This window comes from Rhinopithecus roxellana, chromosome 4, assembly GCF_007565055.1.
Source record: "Rhinopithecus roxellana isolate Shanxi Qingling chromosome 4, ASM756505v1, whole genome shotgun sequence".
NCBI classification, from domain to species: domain Eukaryota; kingdom Metazoa; phylum Chordata; class Mammalia; order Primates; family Cercopithecidae; genus Rhinopithecus; species Rhinopithecus roxellana.
The window spans coordinates 139667495-139693199 of NC_044552.1; the positions used below are offsets into that span (position 1 = coordinate 139667495).

Genomic DNA, 25705 nt, shown 5'->3' on the forward strand with positions numbered 1-25705 from the left:
CCTGGACAGCTCCTGGACAACTATATGAACCGCTGTGAGAATGACTTGCACTGAAGAGAAATGCCTCAAGCTGCCTTGCTAGCCTGCTGTTTCCTGGCCTGTATCCAGCATGCCAAGTACAGCCTTACGGTTGTTGTGTGACTCTAAATGTTTACTTGAACATGCTAATGAGCCTTATAATGGCAAGTCAAGAATTTAAACCCAGATCTTATAAATGCTATGATCATTCCACTATCTGTTCATAAAACAACAGCAGCTAGCTGTAGAATATTTGGGACAAATTACAGTAAGAATTTTGATAATTCTTATGAGTTGGCCACAGCAGTCCCTGGGGTCTTATTAGAGGTTAAGTCTTAAATATTTTCTATATCTTTTATAAAATATTTATGTAGATTAAAAAACAAAATAAAATCCCACGAATGAAAAAATCTATAATCAGTAAAATGCATATCCTAATAGGAAAAATATGAAAATAAGCAATAATAGCATCAATCCTTGGTTATCTGTAGGGATCATGAGTAAAGATTCATGTCCTTTCTCTACAACTGCAAGGTGTGAAGAAATAAATGAACTGAAGATTTTTGCAGTCAATTAGAAGTGGAATAATAGACTGAAAAATCTATGATGAATATTAAAATACAAAAGATTACCTCTAGAGTCTTAAAAAAACCAAATATTTGAAAAACACATGCCTCAGTTAGCATCAACTGAAGAGGTGCTAGATGCTTAATAAGATTTTCACCCCATTGCAGCAGACATAATTTTAAAATATGTGCTTGAAAATATTTTAGGTGACAAAGGCATGAAACATAATGAAGAGTTTAGAAACATCCTTTCAGATTTCTATAATTAATACACTAAGTGGGAATTATCTCCAATGACATTGAGGGATTTGCTTTATGCTGAAAACTTCGAAATCATTATTCAGTTATCTCATGGCCTATAAAATGTTAGAAACACATAAGCAATCAAAAGTCCACTGATGGTTTAAAATGTATAGTGTGTTTTCATCTGTGGCGATGTATAGTGCACTTTCACTTGTGGCCATGTGGAGACAAAGGGAGACTCCTCCTTTCAACAACTAGAAAACGGCACAAAATATTCGAAACAACTGTTTTCAGACACTGGATAAACAGCACTACAGACTGTGATTTCTGGGAGAAGAGAAATAAGGTGAGCTCTAGAGTTATCCAGCTTATTGCCAAACTACTTTGGCAAACAGCTTATTGCCAAAACTGCTGGAGGCAGTTTTGAAGCCAGAGCATTTCCTGGAGCTCACACAGAGGTGGGAATAGTTCTTATTTCCATCAGCCTGAGAGGAAATGCCTCATAATACACAGGACGTCAGGGAGAGTCCTCGGAAGGGTATCAGCAGTAGCAATAAACTAGTCTTGTCAAAACAGCTATTTTATAGAATATTACACATAATACAGCCATTATAAATAAACCCCATATTAAAAGGTAGGTATTCCAATTAAAAGGCAGGGTGTCATTACCTTTACTCAGGACACTGAGTGCTTAGCTCTCTAGTAATTAGGCTTAAAAATCATGGGCTGTGGCTTTTCTGTTTTCAAATATTTTAGTTATTCTTAAAGAACTGTCTTATCATTGTATTGCTAAATTAACAACAAAGCTAAAACTGACTTCATTCTTGATCTTGCAAACACGCAATAAGTACATATACTTTCTTTTATTGCTTTTCCTAAAAACTTTACTTCAGTTCTGAGGTTCTGTAAACTTAGTGCTTATGTTAAAGTTTTATGTACATCTTAAACATTGAAAAGAATGCACAATGTTGAACTAGCCTTTCAACTAGAACAGGATTTTAAAAACTGACACTCGCATAATTGTAGAGTGTTTTTATATTGATCTTTTCATAATACAATTGGCTTTATATTTTGCCTGTGGGACTTAAGTCCTTGAATAACAATAAATGGTATATATGCATCAAAGAATAGGATGTGCAGCTTTCCTGGCTTTTCACACTTTTTAGAATCAAAACAATCTTAGAGTAATAAAATTACTTAGATCTTAGAGTAATAAAAATGGTAGGTTTCCAGAAAGATTTATTTTTGTAATGACATTGTTATTGGTGATCCAGTATGACTCTATCATGGTGGCCTTGCCTATTTATTAATCAAACAGTAGTAGTACTGAAGGAAATCAGAATATGTTATCTCAAAATATGCCTCTTTGACATAAAAATTATTTTTGAGCTAAAGGAAATAAGCAGCAGCAAATGGAAGAAAAGCTTTCTATCCTCCTTTTCTGCCTAAAAGTAGGAAATAAATTTTCCTTTAGTGAAGAGGGCTCTAGATGCTTATCAGCTTAGAGATGGCACCAGAGGAATCTGCAGGACTCCATGAGTTTCCTACCATATATTTACATTCCCCCACTTTCCCACCTTTGTAGCCTAAAACTGTTTTCCTCTGTCCTGTCTTTATCTACAAATTGATTGTTCTTTGTTAAAGATGGCTTGTAAACCAGAGTTCTAAGCCACTGTTTTGAGTTACTTTTTGTTGAGGTTTCTCCTGTGATATGTGCTGCATACATTAATAAACTTGTTTTTCTCTTGTTAATCTGTCTTTTGTTCCAGTGGTCTGTCCCAACAGGAACTCACATGGGTTGAGAAAAAATCTGTTTCCTTCCTGACAGTTTTTGGCAATGCAGATGGGACTTTCTGGGATACCCTATCCACTCTGGAACCTGCAGATGAAATCCTAGCAAAACTGGCAGAAGCTGGTAAAAGGTAAGAATTCTTACCAAACTCAGCTCTCCCAGATATCTCTCTATAGCAGCCAGTCAAGAAAGGAAGCTGAAATTTTTCCTGGTCCTTCTTTTCCATATTCAGATTGGTAGAAGAAAAAAAATTGTACAATTCTTTGAATTTGTGACTCTTGTGGGTTTGGTTTTGGTGACCTATTCATTATTATCTTTAGCCTCCTTGAAAAGATCATTGTTTTCTATTGTCTTTTGCATCATTTGTTGTAAGGAGGAGAATCACAGTATAGAACACAGACATAGGTCATATAAGCCTGTTGTTCCAGCCACCCTCTCAGGCTGATGAGTTTACGGTTCTCATCAGACTGGTGTGCTCACGGTTCTCACCAGACTGGTGTCTGTTTAGACAAACTTTGCTGAGGGTCCCCAGTAAGAAAAAGAAAGGATGAGGTTCACCTTTTGTCTTGTTTTATGTCGTGAGAGCTTGGCTTTTATGACCACTAAGAACACTCTCTCTGGTCTCTGTCAGGTGGGCGGGGGGGGGGGGGGGCACAAGCATGTTGGCTTGTGTCAGGCAGCCAGGTGAACAGGGTGGGAACCCAAGACATAAGTGACAAGCAGCGTTCTCTTTGTCTGATGCGGCTCAGGGGAGTTTGTCTGAATAAGAGATGCCAGTCCATAAGGAGCCTTTGGCGTTTCAAACTTTGTTGCTTGGTTCATACTGGAAGAGTCCTATCCCAGTAATGCCTGTGTGGTGTCACAGATTAGCAGGTCTGTGACTGGAGTTGTCTCTGTGGGAGGCTTGAAACACCATTTTCACACAACTATTCTGTCTGCAGAGCAATGAAGGTCTTTGTTTTCTTAGGCTATCTTTGGGAGAAGCTTTGGATATTGAGGGAGTTTTGATCTTTTGCAGACTTTTTGAGGAAGCCCCCGGCAACCATGGTTAAGCTACAAAAGGCTTCTTGGTTGTTATTTTATTTTTTGTAGAGACAGGGTCTTGCTCTGACACCCAGGCTGTGGTACAGTGGCACAATCAGCTCGCTGAAGCCTTGAACTCCTGGGCTTAAGCAATCCTCCCACCTCAACCTCTTGAGTAGCTGGGACTAGAGGCACATGTTACCGCACAAGCTAATTTTTGTATTTTTTGTAGAGATGGTGTCTTGCCATGTTGCCCAGGCTGATGTCAAACTCCTGGTCTTGAGAGATACTCTCATTTTAGTCTCCCAAAATGCTGGGATTTACAGGCGTGAGTAACCCTGCATGGCTGACTTGTTTTAAACCATAAAAAAAGCTTATTGGTCTAGAATAGCAGTTCCCAGCCCTTTTGGTACCAAGGACTGGTTTTGTGGCAGACAGATCTTCCACGAAAAGGAGGATGGTTTTGGGATGATTCAAGCTCATTACATTTATCATTAGATTCTCATAAGCCCACAACCTAGATCACATGCATGTGCAGTTTACAACAGGGTTCACACTTCTATGAGAATCTAATGCTGCTTCTGATCTGACAGGAGGCGGAGCTCAGGCAGTAATGCTCACTTGAACCCTGTTCATCTACTGAGAGGCCAGGTTCCTAACAGGCCACAGACTGGTACTGGTTTGTGGTCCAGGGGTTGGTGACCCCTGGTCTAGAGTCACATTAAAATGGGTATGCCTTTAAAAATTTGAGCTTTTATATCGAAAAATGATTTTTTTTGAATTTTAAAGGGAGCATTCATTCTAAACAAATGTCTTACTGGTACTTATGGTAAAATAAAATTGAAAAGAGGGCGTAAAAGAGTATCAAGTCTAGTCTAAAAAAGAAAAAAATAAACAAAAGTCAGACTAGACTTAAGTTAATATCCACACCTGCTATATGGATTCCTTCTCACCTACCTATAGTCTCCTTTACTCCCAACTGCCTGACGTTGATCTACCAGAAGATCTTCCGATCTCTGGGTCCCTGACTTAAAAATCCAGTCTCATCCTCTGAACAAATTCTTTTAATCTTAAAACTCCTCCAACTTCCCCAGGAAATCTTTTGAATGCCCAGCGGCCTACTAACTTGCCTTCCTCTGAAAGATTTACAGAAAGTACTCCACTGATATACAGGGCCGGGGTGTATAGGTTACTTGTGTAAATACTGCCAACTAGGAAATAAACAGAACACTGTCTCAGGGAACTGGTAGCCAGGCTGGCTTTGCTGTACCTATATTCCACCTACTTTCCAGGGCTCTATAATCAACTCCATCAGCTCCAGGCCTTCCTATATTTTGGGTGCCCACTACAAAAATATTCCTTAAGACTGTCCTGTGCTCCAGGAAAAAAAAAACTTAAAAAAAAAAATACCCTGGATCTTTCATAATAGACAAATATGTCCTAAAACTCCTTCTTGGAGAAAAACTTCCATCCTTTCTCAGTCCCTCAGAGATGTAAATCTTACCATGTCTTTGAAATTTAAACATCCAAGGAGTTAACTAAAACAAACCTCACATACATTTGAGACTAAAGAGAAAAAGGCAGCCCAGGGGGAGAAGAGTTTGTTTTTTTAAACACACTGCTATAAAAACTCCTTTACCCCAAATTTAGTCCATACCCTCCATAAGATTACCTAAAAAGGGCAAATGAAAAATTTTAAGTCTTCCTCAGAAATACTAGTAAAAAGTTTGGCCATCTAAACAGGTAACCTTCATTTATTCTATCTGCCAAATATACAATTTGCATTCAACTATTCTTTTATAAATTAGTGAGTTTTTGGGGCATGTTCAAGATGGCCAAATAGGAACAGCTCCAGCCTGCAGCTCCCAGCGTGAGTGACACAGAAGATGGGTAATTTCTGCATTTTCAACTGAGGTACCAGGTTCATCTCACTGGGGAGTGCTGGACAATCAGTGCTGGTCAGCTGGTGCAGCTCGACCAGCAAGAGCCGAGGCAGGATGAGGCATCTCATCACCTGGGAAGCCCAAGGGGGAAGGGAATCCCTTTTCCTAGCCAAGGGAAACTGAGACACACAACACCTGGAAAATCGGGTAACTCCCAGCCTAATACTGCCCTTTACCAAGGGTCTTAGTAAATGGCACACCAGGAGATTATATCCCACACCTGGCCAGGAGGGTCCACGCCCATGGAGCCTCCCTCATTGCTAGCACAGCAGTCTGAGATCTAACTGCAAGGCAGCAGCAAGGCTGGGGGAGGGGCACCCGCCATTGCTGAGGCTTAAGTGCGTAAACAAAGCCCTAGGGAAGCTCAAACTGGGTGAAGCCCACCCCAGGTCAAGGAGGCTGGCCTGCCTCTGTAGACTCCTCCTCTGGGGACAGGGCACAGCTAAACAAAAAGCAGCAGAAACCTCGGCAGAGGTAAATGCCCCTGTCTGATAGCTTTGAAGAGAACAGTGGATCTCCCAGCATGGAGGTTGAGATCTGAGAACGGACAGACTGCCTGCTCAAGTGGGTTCCTGACCCCTGAGTAGCCTAACTGGGAGACATCCCCCACTAGGTGCAGACCTGACACCTCACACCTCACATGGTGGGGTACATCCCTGAGACGAAGCTTCCAGAGTGACAATCAGACAGCAACACTCGCTGTTCAGCAATACTCTATCTTCTGCAGCCTCTGCTGCTGATACCCAGGCAAAGAGGGTCTGCAGTGGACCTCAAGCAAACTCTAACAGACCTATAGCTGAGGGTCCTGACTGTTAGAAGGAACTAACAAACAGAAAGGACACCCACACCAAACCCCCAGCAGTATGTCACCATCATCAAAGACAAAAGGCAGATAAAACCACAAAGATGGGGAAAAAGCAGTGCAGAAAAGGTGGAAATTCAAAAAATCAGAGCGCATCTCCCCCTCCAAAGGAACGCAGCTCATCACCAGCAACGGAACAAAGCTGGACAGGGAATGACTTTGACGAGTTGAGAGAAGAAGGCTTCAGTCAATCAAACTTCTCAGAGCTAAAGAAGGAACTATGTAACCAGCGCAAAGAAACTAAAAACCTTGAAAAAAGAATGAATGAAGGGATAACTAGAATAATCAATGCAGAGAAGACCTTAAAACAACTGATAGAGATGAAAACCATAACATGAGAACTACGTGACAAATGCACAAGCTTTAGTAACTGACTCGATCAACAGGAAGAAAGAGTATCAGTGATTGAAGATCAAATGAATGAAATGAAACGAGAAGATAAATGTGGAGAAAGAAGAGTAAAAAGAAATGAATAAAGTCTCCAAGAAGTATGGGATTATGTGAAAAGATCAAATCTACGTCTGATTGGTGTGCCTGAAAGTGACGGGGAAAACAGAACCAAGTTGGAAAACACTCTGCAGGATATCATCCAGGAGAACGTCCTCAACCTAGTAAGGCAGGCCAACATTCAAATTCAGGAAATACAGAGAACGCCACAAAGATACTCCTCGAGAAGAGCAACTGCAAGACACATAATTGTCAGATTCACCAAAGCTGAAGACACACATAGGCTCAAAATAAAGGCATGGAGGAAGATCTACCAAGCAAATGGAAAACAAAAAAAAAGAGCAGGGGTTGCAATTCTAGTCTCTGATAAAACAGACTTTAAACCATCAAAGATCAAAAGAGATGAAGAAGGCCATTACATAATGGGAAAGGGATCAATTCATCAAGAAGATCTAACTATCCTAAATATATATGCACCCAATACAGGAGCACCCAGATTCATAAAGCAAGTCCTTAGAGACTTACAAAGAGACTTAGACTCCCATACAATAATAATGGGAGACTTCAACACCTCACTGTCAACATTAGACAGACCAACAAGACAGAAAGTTAACAAGGATATCCAGGAATTGAACTCAACTCTGCACCAAGCAGAACTAATAGACATCTACAGAACTCTCCACCCCAAATCAACAGAATATACATTCTTCTCAGTACCACATGGCACTTATTCCAAAATTGACCACATAGTTGGAAGTAAAGCACTCCTCAGCAAATGTACAAGAACAGAAATTATAACAAACTGTCTCTCAGACCACAGTGCAATCAAACTAGAACTCAGGACTAAGAAACTCAATCAAAACCGCTCAACTACATGAAAACTGAACAACCTGCTCCTGAATGACTACTGGGTACATAACGAAATGAAGGCAGAAATAAAGATGTTCTTTGAAACCAATGAGAACAAAGATACAACATATCAGAATCTCTGGGACACATTTAAAGCAGTGTGTAGAGGGAAATTTATAGCACTAAATGCCCACAAGAGAAAGCAGGAAAGATCTAAAATTGACACTCTAACATCACAATTAAAAGAACTGGAGAAGCAAGAGCAAACACATTCAGAAGTTAGCAGAAGGCAAGAAATAACTAAGATCAGAGCAGAACTGAAGGAGATAGAGACACAAAAAACCCTCCAAAAAAATCAATGAATCCAGGAGTTGGTTTTTTGAAAAGAGCAACAAAATTGATAGACTGCTAGCAAGACTAATAAAGAAGAAAAGAGAGAGGAATCAAATAGATGCAATAAAAAATGATAAAGGGGATATCACCACCAACCCCACAGAAATACAAACTACCATCAGAGAATACTATAAACACCTCTACACAAATCAACTAGAAAATCTAGAAGAAACGGATAATTTCGTGGACACTTACACTCTCCCAAGACTAAACCAGGAAGAAGCTGAATCCCTGAATAGCCCAATAGCAGGCTCTGAAAATGAGGCAATAATTAATAGGCTACCAACTAAAAAAAGTCCAGGACCAGATGGATTCACAGCCGAATTCTACCAGACGTACAAGGAAGAGCTGGCACCATTCCTTCTGAAACTATTCCAATCAATAGAAAAAGAGGGAATCCTCCCTAACTCATTTTATGAGGCCAACATCGTCCTGATACCAAAGCCTGGCAGAGACACAACAAAAAAAGAGAATTTTAGACCAATATCCCTGACGAACGCTGATGCAAAAAATCCTCAATAAAATACTGGCAAACAGAATCCAGCAACACATCAAAAAGCTTATCCACCATGATCAAGTGGGCTTCATCCCTGGGATGCAAGGCTGGTTCAACATACGCAAATCAATAAACGTAATCCAACATATAAACAGAACCAAAGACAAAAACCACATGATTATCTCAATAGATGCAGAAAGGGCCTTTGACAAAATTCAACAGCCCTTCATGCTAAAAAAACTCTCAATAAATTCGGCATTGATGGAACGTATCTCAAAATAAGAGCTATTTATGACAAACCCACAGCCAATATCATACTGAATGGGCAAACACTGGAAACATTCCCTTTGAAAACTGGCACAAGATAGGGATGTCCTCTTTCACCACTCCTATTCAAAATAGTGTTGGAAGTTCTGGCTAGGGCAATCAGGCAAGAGAAAGAAATCAAGGGTATTCAGATAGGAAAAGAAGAAGTCAAATTGTCCCTGTTTGCAGATGACATGATTGTATATTTAGAAAACCCCATCATCTCAGTCCAAAATCTCCTTAAGCTGATAAGCAACTTCAGCAAAGTCTCAGGATACAAAATTAATGTGCAAAAATCACAAGCATTCTTATACACCAGTAACAGACAAACAGAGAGCCAAATCAGGAATGAAGTTCCATTTGCAATAGCTTCAAAGAGAATAAAATACCTAGGAATCCAACTTACAAGGGATGTAAAGGACCTCTTCAAGGAGAACTGCAAACCACTGCTCAGTGAAATAAAAAGAGAACACAAACAAATGGAAGAACATACCATGCTCATGGATAGGAAGAATCAATATCGTGAAAATGGCCACACTGCCCAAGGTATTTATAGATTCAATGCCATCCCCATCAAGCTACCAATGAGTTTCTTTACAGAATTGCAAAAACCACTTTAAAGTTCATATGGAACCAAAAAAGACCCCGCATTGCCAAGAGAATCCTAAGTCAAAAGAACAAAGCTGGAGGCATCATGCTACCTGACTTCAAACTATACTACAAGGCTACAGTTACTACCAAAACAGCATGGTACTGGTACTAAAACAGAGATATAGACCAATGGAACAGAACAGAGCCCTCAGAAATAATACCACACATCTACAGCCATCTGATCTTTGACAAACCTGAGAAAAACAAGAAATGGGGAAAGGATTCCCTATTTAATAAATGGTGCTGGGAAAATTGACTAGCCATAAGTAGAAAGCTGAAAGTGGATCCTTTCCTTACTCCTTATACGAAAATTAATTCAAGATGGATTAGAGGCTTAAATGTTAGACCTAATACCATAAAAACCCTAGAAGAAAACCTAGGTAATATCATTCAGGACACAGGCATGGGCAAGTACTTCATGTCTAAAACACGAAAAGCAACGGCAACAAAAACCAAAATCGACAAATGGGATCTCATTAAACTAAAGAGCTTCTGCACAGCAAAAGAAACTACCATCAGAGTGAACAGGCAACCTACAGAATGGGAGACAATCTTTGCAATCTACTCGTCTGACAAAGGGGTAATATCCAGAACCTACAAAGAACTCAAACAAATTTACAAGAAAAAAACAACCCCATGAAAAAGTGGGTAAAGGATATGAACAGACATTTCTCAAAAGAAGACATTCATACTGCCAACAGACACATGAAAAAATGCTCATCATCACTGGCCATCAGAGAAATGCAAATCAAAACCACAATGAGATGCCATCTCACACCAGTTAGAATGGCCATCATTAAAAAGTCAGGAAACAACAGGTGCTGGAGAGGATGTAGAGAAATAGGAACACTTTTACACTGTTGGTGGGATTGTAAACTAGTTCAACCATTGTGGAAAACAGTATGGCGATTCCTCAAGGATCTAGAAATACCATTTGATCCAGCCATCCCAGTACTGGGTATATACCCAAAGGATTATAAATCATGCTGCTGTAAAGACACATGCACACGTATGTTTATTGCAGCACTATTCACAATAGCAAAGACTTGTAATCAACCCAAATGTCCATCAGTGACAGACTGGATTAAGAAAATGTGGCACATATACACCGTGGAATACTATGCAGCCATGAAAAAGGATGAGTTTGTGTCCTTTGCAGGGACATGGATGCAGCTGGAAACCATCATTCTCAGCAAACTATCACAAGAACAGAAAACCAAATACCACATGTTCTCACTCACAGGTGGGAATTGAACAATGAGATCACTTGGACACAGGAAGGGGAGCATCACACAGTGAGTCCTATTGTGGGGAAGGGGTGGGGGGAGGGATAGCTTTAGGAGATATACCTAATGTAAATGATGAGTTAATGGGTGCAGCACACCAAGATGGCACATGTATATATATGTAACAAACCTGCACGTTGTGCACATGTACCCTAGAACTTAAAATAACATTAAAAAAAAAAAAAAAAAAGAAAAAAGACAACCCTTTTCCTAGGTGAATTCATCTATGTCCTCGGCACCTGCCATCGCGAGTGGAATTGTGAAACATACTTTAGATTGCATCCTCTTGACTAAGTGCCCTTGCACTAGGTACACGATTAAGGCAGTTAAATGATAATTGCAAAAGCAAATGGTCAGCAAGTGACAAGGAACTCATTATATGATACTCTGAGGGTTGCGTGGTTTGGGGAAGTATGTATGCTAGAGAAATTTATTAAATTTCATTCTATATAAAAAAATTAGTGAGTTTTATATTATTGTGCCTGTCTCATGGCTAAAACTTTAAAATGAAATCTATATGATCTCTGCATTATGTTTATGTACATCTATGTGTGTGTGTGTATATATATATGTATACATATTTTTTTCTGCCTCTGGATGGTACTGTCAAAAGTAATTCATAAAAGAGCACTATTTAATTGGCTTAAAGAAAAAGAAGCACTTACATAAATTAAGAATTCCAAAAACTCTCAGAAATATAGAAACTAACCCAAATGCTTTTCAAGTTCATGTGTCTCAGGTAAATCTGGTATATGATTAGTTTAACACTACTGACTTAATAAAAATAGGCATGCCTTCAGAGTTGTCAACAGTAAGTATAATGCAGACATACAACCCTTATGCTACCTGGGTTTACTAGTCAAATAAGTATCTCTGCTAGATATTTAAAATTAAAGACCTAGGAGTTCATTCCCAAATCAAACGTGCAAGTCGAAGTACAGTATCCATTATTCCATGTATGTTAAGCACAGCAGGAAAAGAAAAACATGTATTTAACTTTGCTGCTTGCCTAACATGCATGTGTTGTAAAAACAGTTAACAGGAAAATAAGATGACTAGCTGTTTAATGGCTCATGAATTTTCATGAGCAATCCAAGCATAATTGTTAATAACAAGTACATTAAGTAAATATTAGTGGGATAAAATTTATAGTCTTCAATAATGATTATGTTTTATGTTTGTAGAAAAAAATTAGTTGTCCAAATCTTTTTGGTATAACTTACATCCTTGGGGTTTTGCTAAGTTAAATAATAAATATTCATTGAATATCTAGATCATTTCCAAATATACTGAAACACTAACTTATGTTTCATAGACTCATGTTGCTGAATGTAAGATTATCTACCTTGGCTTCTTAATTTTTACAGAGAAACAAATCACCTGTTCTTATTGTCACAAAAAAAAAAACTATAAAAATATGCTTCTAGAAATCATGAAATGATAATCTACAAAATGCTGGTATATGACAGGTCATAGCTGCTTTGTAGTTTTCATAAGAAATTAATGTTACTAAGGATTAAAAGTTCTAATATACATATATTTAAAACTACTAAAGATTAGGGAAACAACTTTGTATGCAAAATATACAAGGAAAATAATACATAGTTTTGGTAAGCAAAGTTATGAGGAATGAAGATGTGTTTTTGTTAAAGGAAAAAGAATAAATCTGTACTAAAGTAGAATGACAGACTGTTTTAGAATGAAAAAGGAGAATGAAGAACAAAAAAATGAATGAATATAGAAAGCTTGGAGAGGGAGAGAGAAAGTTAGAATGCATGAACATCTTATGTGTCCAAGCAGAAGATAAACAGAATGTATTTATTATAAGGGTTTTAAAAATGAGCCTTAATGTCAGAAGTTCAGTGGACAAAACTAGAAACTGGTTTTCTCTTTTAAAACAACAAAGCTTTCTTGGAGCACCGGTCTGCTCTTGATAAGAGATTATAAAAGATTTTCTTTATCTTTAAGTTAATTTACGTAGAAAGCAAAGATTTTGTGTTTCAGTAAAATTAACTTCCTGTGTTTCCTATGGTCTCTATCAGTTCTTTGATTACTTAGGGAAACTGAATCTTCTCACTATGCGATTTTCTGTATTTGCCTTTAGAATCTACTTTGGATAACTAAGTATTGTTTCATAATGACCTGTGATCCTATTTAATCAAATGCTTTAAACTTTTTGACATTTTTGACAAATTCCCCAAATCAAATTATATATTAAATTCTTTTGACCTCAAACTAGCTTTGGGATGTTCCAGAGGGCCCTGGAAAACCTCAAAAGGATCTGTTCTTTCTCCCAGATAAATTCAAAGGAATTAGGCTTATTTGACATGATAAATTGTATGGGAATCACTGACAAAGACAATGTTTAATCTTCTTTGAGTTATTTTTGTATGGATATGTTATTAACAAATGTTCTAGAAGTTGTATACAATTCCTAAAAATCTGGTATGCCTTGGTATGATGTTATCAGCAATAATTCTAGTTAATATCTTAAAATGTTGTATTGTCACAAAAATAACCAAATTTCTGTATCAAGTGCATTATAATGAACTCTCATCAGATGTTTAACCATGGCAAGTTTCAAGTCTTGTCATCCACAGAGAGTTAATTGTTTTACTCTGTTACTTTCCTAAGAGCTTTGGTAAGCAACTATAAATACGAAGTGTTTTATCTTCAGAAAGATTCATGGAAAGGACTCTGACAAGTACGGGTTTCTGATAACTTCAAGATTATACCATTTGGCCGAGTAATAATTTTTCAGAATTCTAATGAAAAGAATGATTGGTTCACAGAAGTGCTAACCCAACATCAAGCAGAACAATAATTAATTACATGGGACTAAATAAACTGATGAAGAATTCTTTTTAGGGACTTTGTTTAAAACACTGCTGATTCTTTAATATTCTGTAAGAGAAGTTTTTCTCTTAAGCTATCCATAGCTTAGAGCAATTTGGTAAATTACACTTTTGAAAACAGAATTGAAATATTTATCTTTTTTTCCTCTCTCTCTCCAGAAACCATTAGTTGAGTATTCTTATTTTCATAGCTATGGAAGTATTTGCATAAGTTCAGTAAGAATCTGTTCTCTTTAACACAACTGGAAACATCAGTTACATTACCAAGGCTTTGACTGGAATATCACATTTCAGAATGTGCATCGAATCAGATATAATCAGACAGTTTCAAAAAATACATTGACTTTCTGACGCCAATAAAGTCCCTTGGAAAAAACTGGCTTGGTACCTTATATACACGGTTTCCGTACAGATGAGTAAGAAATGTCACTTCCTGGCAAGCCCAGGAGCCTCAGAATATTTGGGGGATCTCTAGAAAATAAAGGAATTTACCTGGATCTATCGGTATCGGAGGCAAAAATCTGAGGCAAGCCTTTGGCATGCATTCCTAGCCTGGAGAGGCTAATAAAGGGCCAATCTGAGAATCCTTATGACAAGCTCCAGCAAAACGGACTTATAAAAGAACCTATATGATTAATCACTATTCTTGCTGCACTTTTTATGCAAATAACCAAGCCAAGTTTAATGAGACTAGACTTATTTTTGCCAACAAATTGGTCTTACTGTGATTATCTCTGAGAGAAATCAGGGTGACTGCAGAGAGAAAAATACTGTGCTTCATTAGAAAACTGTAACACACCCTTGTAGATATCAGATTCTAGCCTTGTTCTTTATCTCTGGGGTTTTATTATTTACATGTAATCTAGTCTAGATCTCAGTCTATAATTCTTCAAACTAGTATTTCGAATTTTTCTCCTACCCTCCTGGCTTGGAATCACTAAAATATTTAACTGCTCTTTTCCTAAAATCCTAATAAGCTGAAGCTGAATAACTTGATATAAACTGCAGAGAATCACCACAACAGCTCATATATGGACAATTTTCATGCCAATTGCTGCATGGGCCACACACATTATAACTAGATACTCAAACTGTAAAAAACGCTTTGAGACCAACATCTAGAACTCTTGACTAGCTGCTCTTAGGATTCAGAAATTAGTATATACACTACTCCTACCATTAACTTTTGTTTTTCTTTTGTTTCCACAGAAATGCCTCTTATTAAATCACCATATAGAGGCCTAACTTTGATGACAGCACACCTGCAATATCTCCTGAAATGAGACACAACTGCTTAATTGAATTGACCTGTTCTCAGCACTAAGACAATGATTTGATATGGGACAATGTACTTAAATTTGTTCAGTTGTACTTGTTCCAATCGATGTTTTTCTCCTCCTTTGCCAATCTCTGATCTCACAATCTCTAACCCAAATCTCTTCAAAGCTACCAACTTGGAGAGTCCTAAGCCACCATTTTGAGTTACTTTGTGTTGCGGTTTCTCCCACATCGTGTGCTGCACGTGTTAATAAACTTATTTTTCTCTTATTAATCTGTCTTTTGTTATGGGGTCTGTCTCAACTAAAAACTCATGAGGGTTGAGGAAAAAATTATTTTTCCTCCCTGACAGTACTTAACACAGAAACAGCCTTCACTATTCAGTTGTCTCCTAAAGAAAACAAACAGAAAACCCAAACATCTCCCATCCCATTTTCCCCACTATCCACAAAATCTCAACAGCAAATAAAACGTAGACAACTTAATGACTTAATATCTGAACTTCACCTGGGGAAAGCAGATTTTACATAAGCACGCTACTAATATTTTCTTGACACGTGATACTTTCAGGTTATGTCTATTTGCACATTTAGGTAAAAAATTTATAAATATGAATATGATTGAAATGCCTAAGAAACTTATTTTAGCCCAATATTTTGGCTATTTCTTACCTCTTTCTGTAGAATTTCTTCTCGAACTTGAAACTTATTTTAGCCCAGTATTTTGGCTATTTCTTACCTCTTTCTGTAGAATTTCTTCTCGAACTTGAGAAACTACAAGAGACTCTTGTTTACTCTGCAGCTCATTAACTTGACTTTGGAAATGTCTTATAAGTACCTAGGAAATTGTTAGAAGTGCTGAGTTAATAAAGCTCCTCCTTGAACACTATCTGAAAAATATAAGAAAGCCAATTCACAAAAGGAAACTTATATACTGTTGGTGGGAATGTAAGTTAGTACAACTGCTATGGAAAAAAATTATAGAGATTTCTCAAAACACTAAAACCAAAATTACTGTATTTTCCAGCAATCCCACTACTGGGTATCTATCCAAAGGAAAAGAAATTTGTATATCAAAGGGACACCTGGCACTTGTATGTTTATTGCAGCACTATTCACAATAGTAAAGATATGGAATCAACCTAAGTTCCCATCAACAGACGAAAAGAAATGTGGCATATATAGCCAATGGAATATAATTCAGCCTTAAATAAGAAGGAAATAATGTCATATGCAGCAAAATGGATGGAATTGAAGGTCATTATGTTAAGTAAGCTAGGCACAGAAAAATACTGCATGTTCTCACTCATATATGAGAGCTAAAAAACTTGATCTCATGAACACAGAGAATAGAACAATAGATACCAGAGATGGGAGTGGGGGGTTGGGAAGGATGAAGAGAGGTTGGTTATGGGTACAAACATACAGTTAGATAGATGAAATAAGTTCTAATGTTTAATAGCAGACCAGAGTGACTATACTTAGCAACAATATTATGTGTATTTCAAGGTAACTAGAAGAGAGGGTTTGAAGTGATACCAAGACAAAAAAACGAATGCTCAAGGTGACAGAAATCCCAGTTACCCTGACTTGATTATTACACATTCTTTGCATGTAGCAAACATTCACATGTATCCCATAAATATCTAAATCATTATATATCAACAAAAGGGGGGAAAATAAATATGAACATTTTTCATGACTAGAAAAAGTCCTTTTAAAATAAAGCTCTATAAAGTCTACACATTTGGAAAAAGGTAGACAACACTATCTTTATACTCTGTAGTTAAGTGTGATAGTTTTTATTTAAGAACTATTGATTAAATATAACACAAACCTCATAATATCTGTGAAATAATGTCAGTCTCATATTTTTAGGTAAACTGAAATACATGTACAGATACTTTAAGAAACTAAGAGAAATTGGGAAAAATTTATCTCTAATGCTGTACTTTTAATGATCAGACTATGCTGACTTCTCTTTAACTCAATTTTACAATATTACATTTATAATTCTGGGACAATAACATTTATGGCACTACGGCATCACAATACTACCTTTCCCACCTCTCCCAGACTATTCCTTACTACAAAATCACTTGATAGAATGCTTACAGTTACCTTCTGACACCCTATTCCTATGGAAGATAAGGCCAGAGAGGTTCTCTGTAAGGATGTATGGATTGTTACTTTCGAAAGGCACTTTAAATATTTTTCATTAACGTAGTCAAACAGTCCTTTTTTCCCTCAGCGATCTGAAGTTCAGTTACAGACTTCATTACATTTTGCCCCTAAATACTTCAAATGTCACTCTGGGAGGCCAAAGTGGGCGGATCACTTGAGGTCAGAAGTTTGAGACCACCCTGGCCAACATGGTGAAACCCCATCTCTACCAAAAATATAAAAATTAGCCAGGCATAGTGGTGCGCACCTCTAATCCCAGCTACTTGGAAGGCTGGGGCAGGAGAATCACTTGAACCTGGGAGGCAGAGGTTGCAGTGAGCTAAGAGAGCCTGGGTGACAGAAAGAGACTGTCTCAAAGAGACTGTCTCAAACAAAACCTTCAAATGCTTCAACATACATCTCTTTAGAATAAGGGCATTTCTCACAAAACCATAACATTTTATACCTAAGAAAATTTATAGTAATTTCTTAGTATCAATAGCCAGTCCATATTCAAACTTCCCCAATTGAGGAATTTATTTTTAATTAAGATGGTATTAAATAATTATACTTGGTGAGATAATTCTTTCTTGATGTTTTTCTCCCTGAGCTTCCTTCTTAAAATTGAAGCCTACAGACAAGATGAACACAATAAACATTCATATATTTTTCAATTTGATAACCCAAAAGGTGGCTGATTTGCCACCTTTTCATTTTCTTTTCCTTGGATATACCATTTGAAAGGAGATTGTAGATAAAAGTCCTATTTTAATGATATTTTTATAAGCGACAAACAGTATAGAAGACAGGCCACAGGGTAATGCTCATAGATATTTTAAGTAGATATACCTATTATTCAAAAAGAAACACACATTTATTTGAGGAAATGCTGATGAGTTGGCAGCATTCCCTTTAATAATTCTTAGAAGACTATGCTCCATCAGACCGAGAGCTGTGTATCTCTCTGTTCATTATTTTATTCCAGTGCCTGATTGTCTATTGACCTGAATCATTTGTTCAATAAATAAAAGATCATGGGGCAGGAAGAATGCCTAAGGATAACTGTCAGCTGGGACTTAAGAGACTCAGTTCAACATCCAAGTTCAAGTACTACGGTCCTAATCATTTTAGACATATACCTCACCACCTGTGACAACAAATTTAGAGAAAGACTTATTTGAGAAGTATAGGGACAAAACTGTAAAAAACATTTATATGGTATAGTTTTAAAGCAGAAAAATTAAATACATAGTATTATCTTCTTTAAAAAAATTAAATATATAATATTTTCTTCTTTAAAAAAGAAATCAGGCCAATAATAGTTTCCTGTTTCTATCACCAAGCTGAAAAAGTTAAAACATTTCCAAATAAAACAATGTTAACTTTAATCTCATTAAAGTCAAAACAAATTTATTCAAGTCAAAAGATAAAATAGATTTGTCATCTACCTCTTGAGTTGCTATTTTACGATTTAGTTCAGTTACTTTGGAAGAAGAATTTTCTACTGCATTTTGGCAAAGGAGTTTCTCTATTTCTCTCTGATGAGATGCTTTGAGGGATGCAATGTATGCTGCAGTATCTTCCTTGACCCTACAGAGCAAATGAAAGAAAACCACACATAAAAGCGGCTCTTCAACCTCTAATTCAGACTTAGCACAAAAACAGTATAAGAAATCTGGAAATTAAGAAAAGGGAAAATGGGCACCAATATTAACTGCACTGTGTTAGGTGCTTTATACATTACTGCCTATGAGTTCTTAGGACCAATCCATGAGCTATTATTTACTGAATTTTATAAGGGCAAATAGTGATATATCTCCACTTTATCCCCAACATGAGGCTATACCTTCTGAGGGAATCTAGGGTTCCAAAATAACTGTCTGAATTTAAAGCAAAGCACTTGACATTTGATCTTTTAAGATAAACTCAGATTTCTTGCCCAGATGCTTCACTGGAAAATCACAGCTGTTCCCTTTAGAATCTTCAATGCCTTGTAGGCAGCATTAACCAATTTTCAATCCATGCATGAGACTCCAGGGCTAGTTGCATGTTGTGAGAATGAGACAATCTTTATGGTAATTCTCAGGACATATTACGCTTGTAATATGCAATTAAGTAATTTGGACTGTAAGTGTGAGAGACTATTCATTTGTCTCCGTGATAAAATTTATTCAGAGGCAGTTCAGTAAATGGTTAAAATTATAAATAAAGATTTGATATACTTTCTACAGATAAACATTTTCTCTCTTATTGGAAAGACTTTGAAAATAACAGGATTTAACTTAAAGCATGTATTCCAGTAAACTGCTATATTAATATGGTGCTTCCCAACTATAGACAAATTTAACCATTGCTTATTTCACCATATGAATATTTAGTGTGATTAGGGTCCTAGGAAAAGAATAAAAACCCAAATTAAAGCACATATAACTGAATGATAGTAAAAAGTCTAAATATGTGACTAGAGAAGTTTATTCTTCACTTCTCAGGCCCAGAATTATCTAAGAAACAGACTGACAATATTAACAAATTTTATATGATGTACAGGAAAATTCATAGGAAAACCTGAATTTTAAATTCTTTCCTGGAAAGAATGTGGTTCTTTTTAAATAGTTTCATGCTACTATCATAATATTCAGGACTTAAGAAACAAGGTTTCCATTTGGTAGCAATATGACTGCCATATGGTAACAACATGACTCACTCACTGCCATGGCTGCCAGTCAATAAGCATTTGTTGGGTATTTCCCATGCTCCTTCTGCTCCTACAGCACATTGCTGTGGGGATGCAAAGAAGCATAATCTTACACCAGTTCTCAAGGAACTACAAGGCTGGGTATGATTAATCCTTTCTTGGTACATATTAGTAAGTTTTGTAGGAGTTGGGGGTAGGAGAAGGCAATTTCCTGGGAAGTTCCATGAAATGTTATGTGAAGTAGTACTTATAACAAGAATGCGCAAAAGGCATGAGGAAATGTGACAGATTAGGTAAGTACAGCAGTATTAGAATAGTGATGAGACATGAGATGCCAGGCAGAGAAATTTAGTCTTGATATTTAAGGAAGTTGGGAGTCACTGGAGAGCACAGTGACCCAGGTGTATGAGTATTTGAAAGAATATTAATGATTTTTAAGCAAGATGACTGGGGAAGGTTAAAAAAAAAAGGAAGATTGGAGTAGGAAAATTGTATAATGGCAGCACTGGTTTATTAAAGTAAGGAAGAATGAAAAATGGGAAACATTTATACCCAAGGAATAACAGAGATAAAGCTGGTCTGGTAATTAAAATAAATATAGACAGGGAAGGGGAGCTTGGGAAGGGGAACTAATTTACAGTTAAAAAAAGGAAACTTGAGGTATTGGTGATTCCAAGAGAAGCAATCCAATAAATAGTTCCAGGTTTCACATCTGAACTCAGCAAAGAGAACAAACTTTAAAAGCAAATCTAGAAGTCATGGTTCATAGAAACCATAAGAATGGGTAAGTTTAGCAATGGAGAAAGAACAGAGAATAAACAGAAAACCAAGAGCTGAATGCTGGTAGAAAGCCAGATTTTTGGGGCTGGAGAAGGAAGAAGGGTCAGAATTCAGTAAAAGAAACAGAAAAGGAGTTTTGGTCAGAGCTGCCAAGTCATGGAGGTTATGGGAGGAAGCCATTTCAGGAGAAGTAGTGTGGTCAACATTGTTGAAGAAAATGAGGATGGAGAAAATGCCACTGGACTGGGAAAGGTCATTATTGAGACCAGGTTTAAAAGGGGTGATGATGAAAGCCATATTTAAGAGGAAGTGAGATAGAAATAAAAGAAAAGACTACTTGTGAAAACACGGGTACTGAAAGACAGGATTGGAACTTGATCAGGTGAAAAAAAGATCCGAGGATGTCAAAAGACTCAGAGGAAGAGACAGTGGATAGCAAATGGAGATTGTGAGAAGGAAATGGATGAGTATAAAGTTCCTTAAGGTATGAATGGATGTGATCACAAGGTCAATTTGAAAAGTTATTTTTGAAAAGAGGACCTTTTCCTTTTAGACTGTCAACTAGCTTTAACAATAACTGTTTTCTGAAAGCAATCTGCCTATAGCAATAATGAACTATGACATTCCTTTGCTAGAAGAGCCCAGTGAGTCAGCTTATTAATACCATATGGGTACATGCCAAAAGGCAAGACTGGCGAGCCCAAGGACACAATTTGGGTTGACACAGAGGTTCAGGTACATCAGAATTTGGGCCACCAGCAGGTAGAAGACCCTATCCTGAAACAGATATATGCTCAGTAATGTAATATAATTTATTAATATTCACTTATGAATTCAGTTCAGGGTCAAACTAATTATCTGAAGGAAACATATCTTATAATTTTTCAATTTTTATCTTTTTATTTTTACAAATATTTATAATTTAACATTTTACCTTCTCATGGAGTCTTCAAATTGATTGATTGCTGCTTCAGATTTCACCTTCAGCTCATTCTTCTCTGAAATTAATCCCTCTAGTTCATTTTTTAATCTGCAGTTTTCTTGTAAAACTTCTGAAACATGGGAATCAGTGAAAGTATGTGGTTGGTAAAGCTTGCTGTCCAGGATTCCAGAGAAGGAGTTAGTATTCCCTTTACTTGAGTGCAAAACATCTTTCTTTGCCCTTTTGGCAGACATTTCCTCTCTGCCCTTAGAGTTCTGATTTGATAGCATCATTCTTCTTTCTTTCTGAAGCCTCTCCACAGTTTTTGAAAGGTCTTGTATTTCTCTCTTTTTTGCAGCCAGTTCTTCATTGAGTCTTACTAATTTAGCTTTAGCATGAGCCTGTTCCACCTGGAATTCTATAGACTGAAAATCTTTATCATCTTTATCATTTTTCTTGACGTCTAATTCAGCATTCTGATGTTTAAGAATGTCTATTTTGGCTTCAAGGTTTCTTACAGTGATCTGATGAGCTTCCTTAATGTCATCAAGTTCCTTCTCTAGTGCTTTAATTCTGGGAGAGTCATGTTGATTCAATTTGCAGGCAAGTAGCTGCTCCTGCTGCTCTAGTCTTTGTTCATACTGAATCTGAAGGAAAGAATCCATGTAATGCCAAACACCTGTTAAACGTTTCATTGGTTGCTGAAGCCCTGCACACTACTGGGTTCTACCTAATCCTTTATTCAGGTACTCATTATACATTCTGATGTCTACAATTCTGTTTCTTGAGTGAGTCAAATGTATTGAAGTCCTATTCTTTCAGGGCATAACATTATGTATTCTTGACATATGTCATGTAATTTAATAATTGATATGTTGCTTCATAAATATTAACTTACCTATGTTCTTACACACTGCAAAATTTATTTTAAACCTCACAACAAAACCTATTATTATGCAGTCTTTTCCATGCAAACTGTCAGCACACTGTTTGAGGATAAACAGTAAAACAACTGGGGGCACTGAAGTCTTTGGGAAACAGCACATTTTCAACTTTCTAACATCAATTTATTAATTTCATAGAGAGTAAAATGGCCTGGAATTTGTATACTGGAGCTTTAATATTTTGTTTAGTGTTCAGCAAATGAAATAAATAATTTCTCCTATGGAGGGAGGCACCAGCAGTGTTTGCTCATTCATTCAATGGATATTTACTGAGCTATGGCCTTATGCCAGGCAATATGCAGGTTCTAGAAACGAAAGACTCAGTTCTTATTTTCAAATAGCTCACAGCTTGGTGAGGAGAGCAACATAGCAGCAGCTATAATGTCCCATAAGTGCAATAATGGGCCTGTGAAGAACATAGTGCAGTGAGTGCAGAGGAGGCGAGACTGCCCTAAGTGTCTGGAGGCTTGACAGAAGGTGGGAAGACTACATAGAGACAGCACATTTATGTTCGGTCTTGAGAGATGAGTGTTAATTTGGGGTTAGGTGGAGTCAGGGATGTTTTGGAAGTAGGAAGAGCATATGCAAAGCTGGTCGAATGCTTGGTATATACAGGGAATCAGAAATGAAAGGGGGAAGAGGCAAGTAGTGAGCAAAGGCAGGAGTGGGATGGGGCAGGCGGCTGCAAAAAGAAACAGAGTGTTTAGATTTAGATATATAAAAGTGGAGTAGGGGGTTGGAGTTTATACCTGAGAGTCTTTATTTGGTTGGCGGAACACTAATAATAATTAAAATCATTAATTGTTTGCTAGACTCCATGCTGATAATTGATACCAGCATGTTATCAGGGATCTGTATCTCTATATCTCTATATCTATCTATCTATATCTATCTATCTATCTATCTATCTATCTATCTATCTATCTATCTATCTATCTATCCATCCATCCATCCATCCATCCATCCATCCATCCATCCATCCATCCATCCATCCATCCAAGTATAAAAGAGGGTGGAATGGAAGAAACCCAAATTACCAGGCCACTGTATTATTTCCCGGTTATCAACCTTCTACTGTTTCTGGAATCTAATGTTCTTTCATTTGTTGCTTTTCTCAGGATATAAATCTGTGGAGAATTGAGATGAACTTCCTAGAACATCTCAGCTCCCTCATCTGCAAAATAGTGTTAACAATATCTACTCCTCACAGGTGTTTGGAAGGATTATGCAAGATGAACAGAGATATTTATGAAAGTATCTAGCATGGATTCCTGACAGAAACCATGTGCTCAACAAATTTTTAAAAAGAATCTATAACTGTTATTGGTCTACAAAATTTTTTTTTTAAAGTAAATTAAATATGTCCTGTTTCATACTTGGTCTGTTCTAGCAATGGTATTTTCTGATTCATTCCTGTTTCACAAAATAATGGAAAACTCAGAAAGTAAGACATTTCTGGAAGATGCTCCCCTACCCGCTGTTCCTAAAGTGCATACTTCTGTCTTATTTCCTTACCCTTCTCTACATAAATTTCAGTGAAAATATTTTCAAACATGGTAATTTCTTTTTTCCTTTTGTACTGAACACATATCAGGTGTGTTTTATTCTGCTTTTTCATGACTTAATTTCTACTAATTCTAATATTGAGAGAGGTGATGTAAAGATTATCTTGTGCTTGATTATTCTGTCAGAAATAAAAAGAAAAGTTGCTGAAAGAGGACATCAAAATAGGATGGACTTGGTTTCTTTGGCACCTATTGATACCAGTGGTAAAGGTTTCATGGGAAAGAATGTTTACAGCTATTTGTTAAAGTGAGATCCTAAGAAATGCCAGCCCCCATTGTCCATCTCTGACCTTTATTTATCTCTGAGGCTACTTAGCACTTACCTTCATTTTCTGAAACTGTTGTTCCATGGTACGAAGGCTTTTCTTTGCTTCTTCATCTTTGCCCTCCAGATCAGCTTCTAGCTTTTTTATCCTTTTCTCCATAAATTCTACTGTATTTTTATCCACTGTATCACCAGCTGCTGATGCAGCCAATATTAAAGCAGGTAAAGAATTGGGATATCTTCTCTTCAGAATCCCTTCCATTTCCTTAACCTATTAAGACATATTTTCCACCAAAAAACTCTTAGATTTAATAAATGAATTCAGTAAAGTTTCAGGACACAATCTACAGAAATCAGTAGCATTTCTACATATCAATAACAATCTCGCTGAGGATCAAGTCAAGAACTACCTAGGAATACATTTAACCAAGAAGGTGAAGGATGTGTACCAGGAGAACTACAAAACACTGATAAAGAAAACCGTGACACAAACAAATGGAAAAACATCCCACGTGCATAGACTGGAAGGATGAGTATAGTTAAAAAGACCATACTGCCTAAAGCTATCTACAAATTCAATTCAATTCCTATCAAATTACCAAAGTCATTTTTTACAGAATTAGAAAAACCAACCCTATAATTCATATGGAACCAAAAAAGATGCCAAATAGCCAAAGCAGTTCTAAGCAAAAAGAACAAAGGTAGAGGTATCACATTACCTGACTTCAAATTGTACTAAAGGCTATAGCAGTCAAAACAGCATGGTACTGATAAAAATAGACACATAGATCAATGTAACAGAATAGAGAACCCAGAAATTAAGCCACATGCCTACAATCAACTGATCTTGGACAAAGTCAACAAAAATATACACTAGGGAAAGGACACCCTATTCAATAAACGGTGCTGGGAAAAGTGGACTGTCATGTGCAAAAGAATGAAACTGAACTCATACCACTCACTTTATACAAAAATAAACTCAAGATGCATTAAAGATCTAAGACCTGAAACTATAAAAATCATAGAAAAATTTCTAAGAAAAACTCTTCTGAACACTGGCCCAGGAAAGGATTTATGACCAAGTCCCCAAAAGCAAATGCAACAAAACCAAAAATAAACAAATGGGACGTAAACAATCCCATTAAAAAGTGGGCAAAGGACATGAACACACATTTTTCAGAAGACATACAAGTGGCCAAAAAATATGAAAAAATGCTCAACATCACTAATCACCAAATAAATGCAAATTAAAACCACAATGAGGTACCATCTTACACCAGTCATAAGGGTTATTAGAAAGTTAATAAACAGCAGATGTTAGTGAGGATGTGGAGAAAAGGGAACACTTGTATACTGTCGGTGGG

The 25705-nt window shown here is 37.0% G+C and overlaps 1 protein-coding gene across 2 annotated transcripts in view; it reads right to left on the minus strand.

Moving 5' to 3' along the window:
* The window catches only part of CEP162 (centrosomal protein 162), a 109274-nt gene that overhangs the window by 12902 nt on the left and 70667 nt on the right, over positions 1 to 25705 (minus strand). For both annotated transcript variants that reach the window (XM_010383964.2, XM_030929097.1), the window contains 4 exons: positions 24400 to 24612; positions 21580 to 22214; positions 18619 to 18760; positions 15747 to 15845 (listed from right to left, as the gene is read on the minus strand). In XM_010383964.2, the coding sequence (XP_010382266.2) occupies positions 15747 to 15845; positions 18619 to 18760; positions 21580 to 22214; positions 24400 to 24612 (1089 nt within the window). The remainder of the gene's footprint in view (positions 1 to 15746; positions 15846 to 18618; positions 18761 to 21579; positions 22215 to 24399; positions 24613 to 25705) is intronic.